Genomic DNA, 18,231 nt, shown 5'->3' with positions numbered 1-18,231 from the left:
TAATAGATTGTATTCACCTCTCCTACAGTCGGCCTCTCCTCTCCTGACATGGCTGATAACAGATAGTAATAGATTGTATTCACCTGTCCTACAGTCGGCCTCTCCTCTCCTGACATGGCTGATAACAGATAGTAATAGATTGTATTCACCTCTCCTACAGTCGGCCTCTCCTCTCCTGACATGGCTGATAACAGATAGTAATAGATTGTATTCACCTGTCCTACAGTCGGCCTCTCCCCCCCTGACATGGCTGATAACAGATAGTAATAGATTGTATTCACCTGTCCTACAGTCGGCCTCTCCCCTCCTGACATGGCTGATAACAGATAGTAATAGATTGTATTCACCAATGACCTATGTGGCTGATAGCAGGGACCAATGACCTGCAGGTGATAATTTGCTATGGCGTTGCTGCCCCCTAGGGGATGATTTATAGAGCAGCACTTATGGGTTGTCTGGTGGTTTCGCGCTGTGGGGGGACATTGTGGAGTATAATAAAATGTGATGTTGTTTCCTCTCCTGTTACAGCCGGGGGCGCTGGACGTTCTAGACTATGGGATGGACCGGGCCACTGATCCCAATGTCGTCAAGGTAATCAGGTGAGGCCGGCAGGTTCCTGGGTCATGTGACCACTGTAGTATTTAATCGCCTCCGACCGTGAACCCCTAATTTCGTGTCTGATGATACATCTTGAGGAAGCCGTGCTGTCTGTGTCCGCCTGGTGTGAGATTTCTGGGGTCTGGTGGGATTGGTTACCATGATAACAGGCAGGTTCGGGATGTGCGGCCTAGCTCCCCGCTAGTATCCAATCTGTAAGGAGGGGGGATGACGTATCCGATTGTATTAGTCACCCTGGTAGCCCCACTGTTTAGTGTATCAGGTACCGCTGACCTCGTGCCTCCTATAGAGGGGACATTATACTGAACCTGGTGCGGTTTTTGGAAACTGAGGGCTGTCCTCTGCGCTCTCCTCCTTGCAGGGTGGTGTCACATGTCTACTGGTACATACTGAGACTTTTAGTTCCACAGGTTGCTCACTGACACTTCGTCTTGTCTCTTCTCTCCACAGATTCTGTGTGTTCGGGGATCTAGCAGGGAGCGGAGGATGTGGCTGTCACATGATACAAATGGGATCGGGGCCATCACTAAACTACCCCGACAATCCGTGTAACTATGTGCCCCCTCTAGGAGGATGGCAGCGGAGCACCGGCGGGTAGTGGGGGAGGGTCTGCCACTCAATGGTTTGGGAAAACTGTATGACAACTCTGCTGGGCGCTTTAATGGTGACCCTTGTGATTGTCACACAGCTTTCCCAGATTCCTGAAGTGCAGTTATGAGTCTTGAAGTATCGATACAGATCTGCCAGTGCAAGTTGGGTAATGTCGCTTAGCAGATATTCTGGGGGCACCCAGCTTTTCATCAATAGCCGAATAGGTCAGATATTCGGGGCCTCTGCTGGGGGTCCTTGATCCTGCAGTGTTGAATGGTACAGCGGACACTACGACCCTGCGGGAGCTGCCATATTTACAGCCTGAACCTCTGCTGTATGCTGTCTGAAGATTACTGAGCATCTCTTCCCTGCAGGAATCTGTGCTATACGCCTCACATGGAACGCACAGTTTATACTCTAGTCACCTCCAGGGCTGTAGACATTATTCTGTTGGTGCATCATATTATATTCTTGTCACATCCACAGCTGCATTTATAATTCTGCTATAACGTCATGTCTTATACTCCAGTAACTTCTAGAGCTGCAGTCACTATTCCACTACTGCAGTGATGGCGAACCTTTTACAGATTGAGTGACTAAACTGCAACCTAAAACCCATTAAATTATTGCAAAGTCCCAACACGGCAATTTAATATTAATACTGTGAAGGTCCATAATTGCTTACAGTTAAGGACCCCCAAAATACGATACCGAGCTTTCAATGATACAAAACAACTTTGTACTGGAAGGTTCAGGTCTGTGCATTTGGTACATTTGAACAATTAATGTTCACTATTTACATCACACAGGATCTGTTTTATAGTGACCGGCAATGTTATCACAGCCTGTACTAATATGTCTGCTATAGAACAGATACTGTGTGATATAAATAGTGAAGGACCCCCGCACGTTACAATATTCTCCACAGTGGCCCCCAGACGGTGCAATGTGCTCCACAGTTGCCACCAATCAGTAAATTATGCTGCACAATGGCCCCCACATAGTATAATATGCTCCTCAGTGGACGCCATGCAGTGTTGTATGCTGCACAGCGGTCCCCCATACAGTATTATATGCTCCACAGCGGCCCCCACACAGTATTATGCACTCCACTTTGGGTCCCCACACAGTAGTAAATGCCCCACGGTGGGCCCCTCCCACACAGTATTATATGCTCCACATTGGCCTCCCCACGCCGTATAATATGCTACTTACCTTACCTCCTATGAAGAGCAGCCGTGAATCCTCCTTCTTCTACCACAATGTCATTGTGCCTGTATCGGGGCAGAGGTCACACTTTGCTGTCAGTATAACCCTCGGTCCTGTGGACCTGCGACCTACAATGAAAGTTTTCACATAGAGCTGAAAGAAGCGCTCGCTCATTAATGGGAAACCCTGTAGCCGATTCCCCGTTAGTGAGTGATCCGGGAGCCTGGATGGGGCAATGACACTCATGACAACAGAGAGGGCTCTGAGCGCCCCCTTTGGCACGCATGCCATAGGTTCACTAACACGGCACTAGTGAATCATAAATAATACTATAGTTACATTCAGAGCTGTACACTTAATTCTGCGCCATTACCAGAGCGCAGTGTCAATTACTCAGCTGAGATGTTAGCTCACATGACTGCAGACATGACACTTCATATGCAATGACTGACATCATTATAAATGCAGCTCAGGATGTGACTGGAGTGTGAAATGTGGTATTAGATTTTTGTTCATCTAGGTCTGGCACCATATTCCTTAATATCAGGTTTCTCTCGTGGTTGTCATACCATTCCTTCTGCCCATTGTGTAGTCGCGTCATGGCGGAGGGGTGCCATCGTCCTTGAGGTGTAACTTCTTTCTGTATTTCTTTCCTGCAGAAGAAGACTGTGGATTTCTACAGGAGAGAGGTGAGTGCTGCCAAAAGAGTCTGAAGACATACTGAAGACATACACAGCACTGCTATATATGCCACAGGGGAAGGGGTGCTGGTGGCGCCTCATTTAACCCTTTCCTTCTCAGGCGACTTCCAGCACCTGATGGTCTAGAGATCCCCCTGTAAGGGGGACACAGAGTTTAGATGTACACTGGATTTCACTGTATGTAAGGACTCCGTAGTGATTACTACCTCTGCACCCATTATACTAGACACCCCCTGCTGAAGCTGAGTGCACAGTGAAAGAGCTAGATGTATAGGGATACCCCATGCTGGAGTTCAGTGCTAGGTGCCAGAGGAGCTCAGTGCATGGGGCAGGATCTAGATATACAAGGACGCTCCCTGCTGGGGCTCACTGTACAGGTGCAAGATCTAGATGTACCGAAATGCCCCTTGCTAGATCTTAGTACACTCTGCAGGATTTAGATCTCCAAGGACGCCCCCTTGTAGGAACTGAGTGCACGTGTCAGGATCTAGATATATAGCGACACCCCTGCTGGAGCTGAAAGCACAGTACAAGATATACATATACAGTGATATCTGTTAATCCAGAATGTCAAACGGACTGCTCCATTGCCAGTGTGTGCACAGGGGGGGCAGGTCAGTGTACATAATGGGTGACAGGTGAGAGATGGGGCGCGGGGAGAACATGGAGCCAGCTGCTCACTGTCCTGCCTCTATATTACAGATCATGTACTACCAGCAGTCACTGATGAGATCCACAGTCAAATCCTCAGTGTCCTTATCAGGGTAAGTGTATGTGTAATACGTATAATACATGAAGTGCGATGTCTGTAGTAGAGTATTGAAAATTGAAACTGCTTACCGAAATATTCCTTTCCTGTAATCCAGAGGCAGCACAAACATGGGATTATTATTCCCCTAAATACAATCAGAAGAGACAGGTTAATAAGCAGTAATGAAGATCAATTAATTAATTTCATCAATCAATCAATGGACTGCCTACATATAAGTCTGAAAAGACCAAACCTCACTGGTATTATATGTAGCAATGAAATATATATATATTTATATGAGTGGGAAAGTTGTGCTGCCTCCGGACTACAGGAAAGGAAAATTTCAGTAAGCAAATTTTTCCATTCCTGGTCGTCTGTTGACAGCACCCGACATGTTGGGTTTTGCTGTCCGCTTGAAAAGTCGGACATCTTTGGGAACGGACAGTTAAGGACACCCACGGACTGTAAAGAACGCACCCGATGTCCATTTAAATGAATGCAAAATGTCACGGACACAGCTAGTGTCCGAGCTAATGTCCGCGCAAGATTTTGAACAGACATTAGCAGCGGACACTACCTGTCAGACACCGACGGTAGTGTGAATGCCCCCTTAGATGGAAGATGCAATTGTGTGGATGGAGCCAAAATCAACCCAACAATCCTTACGGTAGGGGATGATCATAAGAGGTTGCATAAGAGGTTTGGCTGTCAGAACCGCAGCACCTATTGCAGAAACGTGGAGTGGAAGTGATGCAGAACACAAGGCAATAGAACTGACAATATTGTCATATGTAGATATGTGTCAGGTAAGAGTATAGAGACATAGGATATAGTCTTCACTTGCTGCCTATTCAGTAGTGAGGGACCTGTTCCAGGAAATTTCTGTGATGGGCTTGTGAAATCTGGAGTCTGGTGGAAGGTCTGGTGATTTTAAGGGTGTAACCTACTATTGTAATAGAAGACCCTTTACTGGTGACCCATGGACCCTGGCTTCATTCTTCCCATCATGACTTCTCCCATCCCAGCTTGCTCTGCCCAAGATCAGAAGTGACCCGAGCAGCGCAGATATCATTGGTAGTATATACTGTATGTCATCCACAGAAGTAAAAAAACACCTCTGACATAGGGCATATCCATCACACACTGACCTAGGCCATATCCTCCACATAGCGACCTAGGCCATATCCTCCACATAGTGACCTAGGCCATATCCTCCACATAGTGACCTAGGCCATATCCTCCACATAGTGACCTAGGCCATATCCTCCACATAGCGACCTAGGCCATATCCTCCACATAGTGACCTAGGCCATATCCTCCACATAGTGACCTAGGCCATATCCTCCACATAGTGACCTAGGCCATATCCTCCACATAGCGACCTAGGCCATATCCTCCACATAGTGACCTAGGCCATATCCTCCACATAGTGACCTAGGCCATATCCTCCACATAGTGACCTAGGCCATATCCTCCACATAGTGACCTAGGCCATATCCTCCACACTCTGCCAGTGTCAAGGGCTATCTGACCAGAGATACCTCTGATATTATGCACATTATGAGTCGCATAGATGTGCAGAGTAGCTTGGAGATGTCCACACGATGTCACCCAGAATGGGGAGCTCCAAATAGCCCTACGCATAGCCCTACAGTAACCTATACACTCCATATATAGTACATAGTCATACACTAACCTATACACTCCATACAGAAGTGTTTCGGCTCTTCGGGACAAAGGATAAGATACTTTATGGTATACCGCCTGGGATACAGACATGGGTTTTATACAAAATAAAAAGGACAGAAAAACGACTCAGAAAAGTCAAACCTGTGCTTGTCATATATATCACAAGAGAGAAAAGTACGTTGAGGTCTCTCCTGACTTATATAGGCGGTCCATGATTTATCTATTGATCTTAATTACTGCTTATTAACCTGTCTCCTCTGATTGTACCCAGGGACATAATAATCCCATGTGTGTGCTGCCGACAGACGACAAATTGGTGCTATATTAATGTATGTAATCCCTTTTGCAGGATCCTGAAGTATTCTGAGCAGTATTACTCACATGACCCCATCATGTCCGGCTGCCTCCCCAGTAACCCCTGGATCACAGATGACACCATGTTCTGGGAGCTCAACGCCAAACTGTGAGTCACCGGACTGCAAGGCCTCAAAGAACCCCCTTCCCCAAACAACCACCTCAGATATGTTCTGTGCTGCTCCCCATGGTGAAGGGTTGTGTCCTGCTGTCATCAGGGTAATCTGTGCTTCACCCTGATGAAGGGTTGTGTCCTGCTCTCATCATTTTAGCCTATGCTGTTGCCCCCTGGTGCAGGATTGTGTCCTGCTCTCATCAGTGTAATCTGTGCTGCCCCCGGTGGAGGTTTGTGTCCTACTGTTATCAGTATGCTTCACCCTGATGAAGGGTTGTGTCCTGCTCTCATCAATGTGCCCTATGCTGCTGCCCCCTGGTGGAAGGTTGTGTCCTGTTCTCATCAGTGTAATCTGTGCTGCCCCCTGGTGGAGGTTTGTGTCCTGCTCTTAGTGTGCTCTGTGCTACACCATGATACAGGGTTGTGTCCTGCTCTCATCAGTATGCCTTATGCTGCTGCCCCCTGGTGGAAATTTGTGTCTTGCTCTCATCAGTGTGCTATGTTCTGCAGCCCCACGATGGTGGTTTATGGTCTCCGCCATATTGATAAGTGCGATCTCCTGCTGCTGCCCTGCCATGTACACTGAGTGTGTTCCATTAATTGCTAATTAGTGATCACATCTTCACCTGACAATCAGCGGAGACCGCCACACTGCAAGTGTTACCATGGCGTCTCCCTATGTCCTCTCCACATCCCTGGGGGAGGGGCTCTATATACAGTAACGTGTATATGGAGTATATAACATCGTCAGTCACCATTGTCATTATTTCTTCTAGTTGCCCTTGAATGGAAAGATTAACTGCACGGCAGAGGGTTTGTTACAGTTTATCAGAATTAAACTCAAAAACACTACAGCTACCCTACAATGCACCACTGTATACAGACCCAGACCCTATATAAAAACTCATTGTACAGCAGACCGTCTAAACGACTCCCTAAATCCAGATCATAGTCACACAGCGCATCTCACATGAGCTTCCACTGTGGCACCCAGTACCTTCAGGACCTGCATACAAATGGTCATGTGACAAACTACGAATCTAGAGTTACAGGTCCTTCACCACATATCACCATGTCCTCACAGGGTTTTCTACAGTAAACGTACCTCATATTTGGTAGCGGTTTGTGAAAAAATGGCAAACATTTTTAACAAAAGCCATGCCACTATTGGCAAGGACACTCCCTTTTGATGTCACTTTTTGGGACATGATTGCCACATAATCTGCCCAGAGGACCAGGGCCGATGCAGAAACATGCCACCAAGCCCAGTAGACATGCCCACTCTTTTGGGAGTCCTGGAAGTAAACCTGTTTTTGGGACCCTTCTGGACATTGCCAGAAAATTGGCAGGTTTGACCTACACGAATATTTCCATATGACCATAAATTCTGCAGTAACATCTACAGCTGCACAGATCTGGTCATGGTACCACAGGTCCTTGTACAATAACGGACCCTGCAAACATATGGTTATGTGACTGCAGGTCCTTCTATGGTCAGGGCACTAGAATTTGTTATAAACTTCTTCTACTTATTTCTGCACACGTTCTGTCAAGAGACTACATGTCCTTTTACAGTAACGGGACTTGCAAAGATTATGTCACATGACTACTGGTCTTCTATAGGGAAAGGCTGTACACAAATATGGTCATATATACAATATGGTCATATGACTGCAGTTCTTTCTAAAATAATGTGACCAACACTCTTGTGCTCATGATACTGTTAGGGGTCTTGAATCAGAACTACGGCAACATAACTCAGGGGTCTTGAGCCCCTAACAATACCACAAGTTCTTATTCACCAACAGGTCCTGCACACTATAGGTCCTTATACAGTAACTAGTCCTGCACTCTTATTCACGTGATTACAGCTGCCATTACTATAGCAGGACCTGCACACATATGGTCATGTGACCAAAGGTCCTTCTACATTGTCTGCCCTTCAAGATATAGTCATGTGACCACAAATGACTGTACAGTAATAGGTTTTGCGCACATAAGGTCATGTGACCACCGATACTTCTACAGTAACTGGTCCTGCACAGACATGGTTGTGTGACACTAGGTCCTTTAGCAGTTTTATGACCTGCACAGATATGGACCAAAAGGTCTTTTGCAGTAACAGAACCGGTGAATAAATGGTTATTAACTCTAGGTTCACGTCTCATTCTATGGGACTCCGCCCCTCTAATGTCTCACTTTACTTCATGTTGTGAAATGTTCTTGTTCTTCCAGAGCTGATGTTCCTACAAAGCTGCGGGTGGAGCGTTGGGCCTTTAACTTCAGTGAACTGATCCGGGATCCGAAAGGACGACAAAGCTTCCAGCAATTCCTCAAGAAAGAGTTCAGCGGTAAGACAGCGCTGACTGCCGTGGTGGGAGGGGCTAAGATGTAATCCTAAAATCTCTCTCTCACCTAGGAGAGAACATGAGCTTCTGGGAGGCCTGTGAGGACCTGAAATACGGGGATCAATCCAAGGTGAAGGAGAAAGCCGAAGAGATTTACAAGTGAGTGACACCAAGGTGGAGGGTTTGTTACAGTGTGCACTGGGGAAGATCTAAAGACTGTACCACTGCAGCAATAGACACAGGGGTGCCCCCTACAGGATAGTCCACTCTTCTAGTGGAGGGCTCTCATACCGGAAACCTGTCCTGACCTAGCCCTGCAGAAACTGCTGAGAAGTTGTTACACTGTATCAGTGCAGGTAAAATATATCAGCCCGTTTAACTCCTTCCTGACTCTTCCCCAGGTTGTTTCTCGCCCCAGGCGCCAGACGCTGGATTAATATTGACGGTAAAACAATGGACATCACTGTGAAGGGGTTGAAGCACCCGCACCGTTACGTGCTGGATGCTGCACAGACTCACATCTACATGCTGATGAAAAAGGTCTGGTGTTGCTCAGTGGTGTGTTGCTGCCTGTCCCTTGTGCACTGTCTGCCATGTCCTTCTTTCTCTTAGTAGGATTCGTACGCCAGGTACCTGAAGTCGCCCATCTACAAGGAGATGCTGAACATGGCCGTTGTGCCACAGGAGACCAAGAAGAGGTGAGTATAGCTACAGCAGGTGACAGGGCAGCGAGATCTAGTGTCACATCCAGTGATATAACAGATCCTGGAGATTGATCAGTGATCCTCTATGTGATCCTGTAGGTGTGGATGCTGGGGAGATGTTCTGGACATTAGTGCTCCCAGTGGTGAAACTTGCATATTACATGCGCCGTCCTCTATTCTCTGCTTTCTCCGTATATACTGACTGTGAGGTGTGACACTGCTGCCCTGCAACATAAGAGCCACGATCCAAGGTTGATACTCTGCGTGCACTGCGCTAGTAGACGGGTCTAATTTAGGGGGCTAGGGGTGCAACATTATAGTTGTGGCCAAAAGTTTTGAGACAAAAGTTATTTCAATGTTTTTCAATCTTAGGGCTAGTTCACACGGGGGCAAGGAGGCGGATTTTGACAGCGGATTTCGCCTCAAAATCCGTCTCCATACAATGGTGGTCTATGGAGACCACTAGCGTTCTTTTTTCCGCCCTTTCTTCTGGCGGATTCAGTGGCTCGCTGAGCTGCGGCTTCTGCCTGGCGGCAGCAACCTCCGGAGTCGTTCCATTCATTTGAGCCAACTCTGGAGGGGAAGCCGCGATGGTCATGGCAGGTCGTTTTTGACCCGAGAGAGACGCGGGCCTCACTCACTTAAGAACACGGCCATGACTAAAGAATGGGATCTAAATATTCTCCAAGAGGAACTTCTCCCAACCATGCAGGAGACATCTGGTGATGGACAATGCTTCTCCAGTATGATGGCCACCACGTCACAAGGCAAGAGTCATAACTAAGGTGCTCAGTGAACAAAACATTGACATTTTGGGTCCATGGCCAGGAAACTCCTCAGATATCAATCACATTGACAATCTGAAGTCAATCCATAAAAAGTGGATGGAGGAACAAAAACACAGAAATTGTGATATATCCAAAGCACTGACTCGGTAAGGATGGATCACCGGTCAGGACCGAGAATGTCAGGGGGAAGTGCAGAAGTCTGGAAAAATAAGAGTTAATACTGTAAACGTTAAGTCTTTGCATAAACTTGATGTATTTGTCAAAAAAAGTGTAAAAACTAAAGAAATACTTAGAATTATACTTCAGGAACCATAGAAATATCTGACTATAAAATTGAAAAACATTGGAATAACTTTTGTCTCAAAACTTTTGGCCACAACTATAGTGTTGCACCCCTAGCCCCCTAAATTAGACCCGTCTACTAGAGCAGTTCACACAGAGTGTCATCCTTGGATCGTGTCTCTCATGTTGCAGGGCAGCATGAGAGAAGTCGCCAACACCGTGGATATGACACGGGTCATGAGCAAGCCAGACCACCGAAATCAGCCCAAGCAGGAGGTGGCTAAACCAACCTAGGCTGGGGCCCCTGACACTGCAGTCCCCTACATGACCTCTACAGACCAGTTATAGAATCAGCTATAGGAGATTCCAGTGCAGGTTCCTCCATGACCACTAGGTGTCATCACTGCTCTATATTACTACCTCTCACCTCTACCAGGTTATAGTCCTCTCTACATCCAGCTGATGAGATGCAAGTACATCGAAATGGCCATCCTCGATTGAGATACTATACTTTGTAATAATCCCAGCGTCATTGCAAAACAAAGGCCTCTTGGAAGGTCGAGCATGATGCGAAAGGGATCAAACCTTTATTGGTTTATTTCACTGGAATTCTGTCTTCCTAACTACATCAGGGAAGACAGTCTTGCACATTCCAGTGAGCGCCCTCTATTGGTTTGCAACACTGAGGCAGCAGCTGACTTCCTAATTACATCATGGAAGACAGATTTGCATATTCTTCCCATAGGCTTCATAGTGAGATGGAAGATTATGGGGATAATGTCCATCCTTATGGAGAGACCACCTATTAGGTGTGTGGAGACTTATACAGCCATAGTTGCTCCACTACAAGGGATTATGGAAGGAATAGATGGACATTATCCCCATAATCTGGTCTCTCAGCCTCTCACTTCTACCAAGTCAGTTCTCTCTACGCTGCGCTGACGAGGTCCAACCAGACCGAAACGGCCATCCATAGTTGAGAAACTGTCTTGGTATAAAACCCACATAATGCAGTAAAGACTTCTGGGAAAGTTGGGCATGATGTTCAGGGTGCTTCCTATAGAGGGCAGCATAACAGAGGCACTGTCTCCCTATTTACATCTTGGGAGACGGATTTGCATATTCCTCCCATAGTGAGGTGAAAGTGATTGTGATGATGGGGGTAGTTGTTATAGGAGCTGCTGTAGCTATGTAGATGGCTGCAGCAGGGGCGATGGAGTCTTACCTATTACCACTGTAAGCCCCAGTAATAATCAATAACACTCTACCGTAGATTTTACAGGCCTCATATTGTCCACCCGAATACAAAAATGACAACCCCCAGATACAGCCCATTGTCCCAGCTATAAACCAGGTACATGACTGTTGGGTACAGCCATTGTCCCCAGCATTAACCTGGTGCAGATGATGATGATTGGGTACAGCCAGTGCTCTCTGCTGTAGAAGATCTAAAAACACTAAAAAATCTAAAAACACTGAAGCCGCAAATACGTGAAGACCACAATTTGAGTAGGGGGAGAAGACTATGAGCTAAATTGTGACTGCAGCTCTGGTTGAAACTAGAGTATTAGTCATGATGTGGCATCATTGTTGTGACCGCAGCTTTGGTTGTGATTAGAGATTAGTTGTATTACTTTATAAGGCCTCATCTTACATTTCCACCTGCACCAGGAATGGGGCCACAGACATCCTTTATGGGTATAAATTCATCCACCTCTGTGTTTCTGATGTTAGTGTATACTATTGTTCCTTCAGAGTCCCTTTTTTATGAGTAGAATGCCCAAATTCCAGTGGAGACTGACACACAAGCAGAGCAGCAGGAACCTTCAGGTGCAGCAGACTCATGTCCTTTACATTTCAAGACTGACCAAATCGGCAAAGAAAATGTTAATGTCTGCCTGCCCCACTACCACATCTGCTTGCCTTCTGCCCCTTTGGAGAGAATCTCATCAAACTCTGAGTCTGGCGCTGACTGTCTGCACATGTGGCCGTCTGCGGCAGCCGACACCGAGAGCAGAGCCAGCCAGTAAAAACCAAGTCCAGGGGTGTAAGCAAACTTTTGACTTGGGAGGGCCCCCCAGGGCATAGTGCCCCATTTCTTGGCCCCCACACAGTATGACGCCCCATTTACACACACTATAATGTCCCAAAGTGGCCTTCTATGTCCCACAGCGACCCGTGCACACAGTATTATGTCCCATAGTGGCCCCTGCACACAGTGTTATGTCCCACAGCGACCCCTGCACACAGTATTATGCCCCACAGTGGTCACTGCACACAGTATTATGTCCCACAGTGACCCCTGCACACAGTATTATGCCCCATAGTGGCCCCTACACACAGTATTATGCCCCATAGTGACCCCTGCACACAGTATTATATCCCACAGTGACCCCTGCACGCAGTATTATGTCCCACAGCGACCCCTGCACACAGTATTATGCCCCATAGTGGCCCCTGTACACAGTGTTATGCCCCATAGTGGCCCCTGCACACAGTATTATGTCCCACAGCGACCCCTGCACACACTATTATGCCTCATAGTGGCCCCTGCACACAGTATTATGCCCCATAGTGGCCCCTGCACACAGTATTATGCCTCATAGTGGCCCCTGCACACAGTATTATGCCCCATAGTGGCCCCTGCACACAGTATTATGCCCCATAGTGGCCCCTGCACACAGTATTATGCCTCATAGTGGCCCCTGCACACAGTATTATGCCCCATAGTGGCCCCTGCACACAGTATTATGCCTCATAGTGGCCCCTGCACACACTATTATGCCTCATAGTGGCCCCTGCACACAGTATTATGCCTCATAGTGGCCCCTGCACACACTATTATGCCTCATAGTGGCCCCTGCACACAGTATTATGCCTCATAGTGGCCCCTGCACACAGTATATGCCCCATGTGGACCACCCCAAAACTAGTCTTGCTGACCTCTCCTGGACTCCTTGCTGCTTTCAACCCTCTTTAATGTCGGCACAGACGTCTTGTAGGCCAGGCCAGCTTTGCAACGCATAATGCTGCTGGCCTAGCCCATGTGACATCTGTGACATCACTAAATACCCCAGAGTATAATAATAGCAGTATTTGTTGGGGTTCGTCCAATAAATACTCTTGCCACTGGCCGGTGGCCTCACTTACTGATTCTCGCTCCTGCTCATGGCCTCCTTCACTTCCCCTTCTGCCCTCCAGGGGGCCCCGAAATGAGGTGTGACCCAGAAGAGGAGGCAGAGGTGGCCGTGAGCAGGAGCGGGGATTGGCAAGCAAATAGAGCCTGTTACCTCCTGGGGTTACTCCGGCAGGTAATGGCCTATTAATGAAAAAAGAAAAAAAAAAATTTTCCCCAAGTTTCCGTGCCCTGTGCAGTCGCTACTGCTGCTATCGTGGTACTTACACCACTTACCCCCCCAGTATCTGCCCCACTGACCAATTCCCCCCAATAACTGCCCCTCTAACCAGTCCCACCCCAGTTTCTGCCCGTCTGACCTATCCCTCTGAGTATCAACTACTCGGACCAGTCACCCCACCCCCCTTCTGTCTTCCCCTCTAAATCAGTCCATCCTTCCCACTGCCCAGTATTTGCACCTGTGACCAGTTCCCTATGTCCTGGTGTCAGGATCTATGTGGCCTGGTCTTTGGTCACTGACAGCTGGCAGAGGTCTTGTAATGTAGGTCTTGTATAACCGCCATCTCTCTTGTCTCCCAGCAGTAATTTCCCATTCATGCGGCGTCACCGGCGATCCAGTCCCAGCCCTGTGATCCTGCGCCAACTGGAGGAAGAGGCGAAAGCGAGAGAAGCCGCCAACACCGTGGATATCACACAGGTCATGAGCAAGCTAGACCGCCGAAATCAGCCCAAGCCGGAGGCGGCTAAAAAAACCTAGGCTGGGGCCCCTGACACTGTGGGCCCCTACATGACCACTACAGACCAGTTATAGAATCAGCTATAGGAGATTCCAGTGCAGGTTCCTCCATGGTCACTAGGTGTCCTCGCTGCTCTATATTACTAGGCTTCATAGTGAGGTGGAAGTGATTGTGATGATGGGGGTAGTTGTTATAGGAGCTGCTGCTAGCAATGTAGATAGCGGCAGCAGGGGCGATGGAGTCTTACCTATTACCACTGTAAGCCCCAGTAATAGTCAATAACACTCTACTGTAGATTTTACAGGCCTGATATTGTCAGTACAAAGGTGACAACCCCCAGATACAGCCCATGCTCCCAGCTATAGACCAGGTACATGACTACTAGGTACAGCCATTGTTCCCAGCATTAACCTGGTGCAGATGTAATGATGGTTGGGTACAGCCAGTGCTCTCTGCTATAGACCAGGTGCAGATGTGATAACCATGAGGTACAGCCGGTGCCCCCCAGCTATAGAATTGGTGTAGAGATGACTGCTAGGCACAGTCGATGCCCCCCAACTATAGAATGGGTGTAGAGATGACTGCTAGGTACAGCCGGTACCCCCTGATATAGAATGGGTGTAGAGATGACTGCTAGGCACAGTCGATGCCCCCCTGATATAGAATGGGTGTAGAGATGACTGCTAGGCACAGTCGATGCCCCCCAACTATAGAATGGGTGTAGAGATGACTGCTAGGTACAGCCGATGCCCCCCAACTATAGAATGGGTGTAGAGATGACTGCTAGGTACAGCCGATGCCCCTTTGCTATAGAATGGGTGTAGAGATGACTGCTAGGTACAGCTGGTGCCCCCCTGATATAGAATGGGTGTAGAGATGACTGCTAGGCACAGCGGGTGTCCCCTTGATATAGAATGGGTGTAGCTAGGCACAGCCGGTGCCCCCCTGCTATAGAATGGGTGTAGAGATGACTGCTAGGCACAGCCGGTGCCCCCCTGCTATAGAATGGGTGTAGAGATGACTGCTAGGCACAGCCGGTGCCCCCCTGATATAAACTAGATGCAAAGGTTATAACCGCCAGGTGTAGCCGATTCCCCTAGCTATAGACCAGGCACAGAGATGACGACTGACGGGTACAGGCAGTTTTGTCATCGGTCCCATCATGTATAGACCCTGAGATGAGAAGATGGCAGGACAGTGTTCTGTGCAGCCGTTCACTTTATCTCTCAGGCCTCTGCTTCCTGTCAGTGAGCCGTCTACAAGAAACTGAATGACAGAACCTATTGTAAAGTCCAGGGGGCGCTGCACAGACCGAGCGTGGGATTATGTGCTGCAGACATTGTGTGTTTTATCCCGTCATTTCATGCTCAATAAACATTTCATCCCCATTCTGGCGTCATCTCATCCATGTTACCAGCTTCGTCCTCCCCAAGAGCTCCAGGAGCATTTTAGGAAAATTCTTCCAGCAGCAATCCTCGAACTACAACTCCCAGCATGCCATATAGCACTGTACTGTCTCCTCAGTCTTACTGTGTCCTTCTTTCTGCTTGTATTTGATGCAATATCACTTCTCAGTCACTAGGGGGTGATACATTAGTGTAAGGAGAGGTTATCTTCCGCCTACAGGCTGGGAATAGGTACTGCGCTTATGAAATGTAGTTGATTAGCATATTTACTCAGAGGCGGTTCTTAGTCATTAAAGGGCCAGGCCCATGATTTTCCTGGAGTTCTCCTGGAGCCCGGGGCCCCTGTTAATGTCATGTAAAAGCTGTTGTAGTCCCACTTGTAACTTCCCTCTGGTCTCTCCTGCAGTTGTGCCATTACACCGCTCCAATTCCTCACCTGACTGTCTACACTGGTACCTGTGTGCCCCCTTCCCCAACCAGCCCCTTCCTGCCCTGCCAGCCCAGACTGGAGCTCTCCACCCCTTCTCCCGGACACATGGCTTTACCGAACTGTGCCGCCTGCCCCTCCCCCATTAGTGTAGCCATAGAAAGTACGCCGGGCACGGAGCGAAAATGGGAATCCAACGGGGCCACTGAATCTGACAACCAGTTCCCCTCCACAACGGATAACACAGAGGTGTCGTTTGGGTCGGAATCTGCTGGAAACTACCTGTCTGTCCCAGTGGAGATCAAGACGACTTCAAAATCCAAGGTGACCCTATCCTTCAGCAAGCTCCTGAAGCGAGGGTGCTCCAGCTCTCCAGTTTTTGCCACCCTCTCTCCTAAGTGCCCGGCGGTGAATCATGGCAAAGTGCAGCCGCTGAATGAGCTGGAACAGCAACTGCAACAGACGTCAAAGAAAGTGACCAAGTAAGTGACATGTGCTCTGCAGGGGCGGGAACCCTGGAGGGGGCGGGGTCACAGATTAATGTGTTGTTACTGAGCTCCGCCTACATTGGCCCCTGGTGATAACTTGGAATGTTTTATTTATAGATATGCTTTCGTTCTTGCATCCATTATGGCCGCCCTCATGTATCATCACTCATTGCACGTGGCTGTAACTTAAAGGTTTCAGCTTGATGTTGTGAGCGCGCTCACTGGTCATGTGATTTCTGGCGCCTCTGATGCTTTGCTCTCCATGTTCCCTTTCCTGATCAGGTCGCCCTCTGGTGACTGGTATCGGTATAGCTGCACTTCATCACTTTCTGTGTTTTTCACTCCATCAGCATCCATGTGTATGTGCAGCTGGAGCGCCCCCTGTGTCCTGCATGGAGCATGCTTGTTGGCAGACACCCCTGATGCTTCCAGATCCTGCACATTAACCATTCAGCTCCCAGTTCTCGGAATGTCGTTGCATGAATCCATCAAAGGACGAAGGGTGAGACGATAATCTGGCAGGGTTGGGAGGATGGTCTTAGCAGTAGAGCCGGCTCCCCCTGCAGGCAGCTGTAGGCCTCACACTCCCGGCTCAGTGCCCTGATTTAACCCTTCTCCACTTTCAGCTTTTTCCAGATTAAGGTGGACATCCCTGCAGAGTGCCGGATTTACCCCATCGACTCCGAGGAGGAGGAGGACAGCCAGCTGGCATGTAAGGACTCCATCCAGGAGGTGATCTGCCCCTGGGAGAACATCATAGAGGAGGGTAAAGCCGGGTAAGGGGCGGCTGGGACGGTGTGTGACCGTGTCCCGAGCCTCTGGATTATAAAGTGCATTAGGATCCGCGACGAATCCAGCAATCGCCTTCACCATTAACCAGTTCACTGCCAACAGGGGAGGCCAAGCTCCTCTGTCACTGAAGCACAGCAGTATTAGCCAAAAATACCCACAATCCACCCTTCACACCCCGCACAGGGCAGCGTGGCTGCTTCTCTGGAGGTGACTAGGGTTCAGCATTGTGTAGCCTGGTCATTTGTTCTGTGTTCACTGTCACTTGTGTCACATCGGGGGGGCCGATATCAGGGAGGGGGGCTTAGAAGATGATATTGGACATTATACGTGACGTCCCGGTATCTGCCGACCCTGCACCATCATCTACCTCCCATGTATGGTAACCCGGGTCCCTCAGCTTTAGGCCTCTCCACTAGACTTATAGAAGAGCAACTTCACTGAGGAGCAATGTTGGGCCATGTGTCACTACATGTGTGCATAAACAATCTGCTCCCGATCCTGAGCTGCGTCATGTCATGTACTACTGTCACATCCAAAGCTGCATTGAATTATTGCGTTGGTTTTCAGTGATGTGTCAGGCAGCTTCCTATAGCGCCCCCTGCTGCTTCAGCATCTGGCCGATCACCCCCAGCAGATATGAGATAACTGCAGAACAGTGATTGCAGATTTGGGTGTGAGTGGTGTAATATAAATGGTGAAAATCAGGATCAGTAACCAATAAGTTATGGAGTTATTTAGAGAATTATTACAAGGGAGAAGCGACATTGAGGCCTTGTGTATGTGTCAGAACAGTGTGCGGGACCCACTATACTATGAAGATGCAGGATGGCGGCATAACACTGCAGCGCACAGGTCAGTACAGGGGTACAGGGCTGTAGTGCAGTGGAAATGTATCGGGGTGCCGTGCAGTGCAAGGATCTAGTACAGTGGTGAGTGTAGGGGTGCAGTACAAGGGTGTAGTGCAATGCGAGGGTGCAGTACATGGGAGCAATGCAGTGCAAGGGTTTAGTACAGAGGTGTATAGCAGGGGTACAGTACAGGGGTGCAGTAGTACATTGCAGTGGTGTATTGAAGTGCACAAGTACAGTACAGACG

General features: G+C 48.4%; 1 protein-coding gene across 2 annotated transcripts in view; it reads left to right on the top strand.

The window, feature by feature from the left end:
- Window positions 1-17,780, top strand: part of RGS9 (regulator of G protein signaling 9) — a 38,605-nt gene extending 20,825 nt beyond the window's left edge. The window contains exons 9-19 of one of the 2 annotated variants that reach the window (XM_075279572.1): window positions 529-591; window positions 3,078-3,107; window positions 3,822-3,883; window positions 5,909-6,022; window positions 8,264-8,379; window positions 8,448-8,535; window positions 8,778-8,916; window positions 8,992-9,074; window positions 13,866-13,983; window positions 15,836-16,338; window positions 16,971-17,780. In XM_075279572.1, coding sequence (XP_075135673.1) covers window positions 529-591; window positions 3,078-3,107; window positions 3,822-3,883; window positions 5,909-6,022; window positions 8,264-8,379; window positions 8,448-8,535; window positions 8,778-8,916; window positions 8,992-9,074; window positions 13,866-13,983; window positions 15,836-16,338; window positions 16,971-17,124 — 1,470 coding nt within the window. In that variant the 3' untranslated portion in view covers window positions 17,125-17,780. The remainder of the gene's footprint in view (window positions 1-528; window positions 592-3,077; window positions 3,108-3,821; window positions 3,884-5,908; window positions 6,023-8,263; window positions 8,380-8,447; window positions 8,536-8,777; window positions 8,917-8,991; window positions 9,075-13,865; window positions 13,984-15,835; window positions 16,339-16,970) is intronic. The other variant, XM_075279573.1, reaches the window with a different exon arrangement.
- Window positions 17,781-18,231: the final 451 nt, after the last annotated feature.

This window comes from Leptodactylus fuscus, chromosome 6 (assembly GCF_031893055.1).
Source record: "Leptodactylus fuscus isolate aLepFus1 chromosome 6, aLepFus1.hap2, whole genome shotgun sequence".
NCBI classification, from domain to species: Eukaryota; Metazoa; Chordata; class Amphibia; order Anura; family Leptodactylidae; genus Leptodactylus; species Leptodactylus fuscus.
This window is presented reverse-complemented; position numbering and strand designations above follow the sequence as displayed.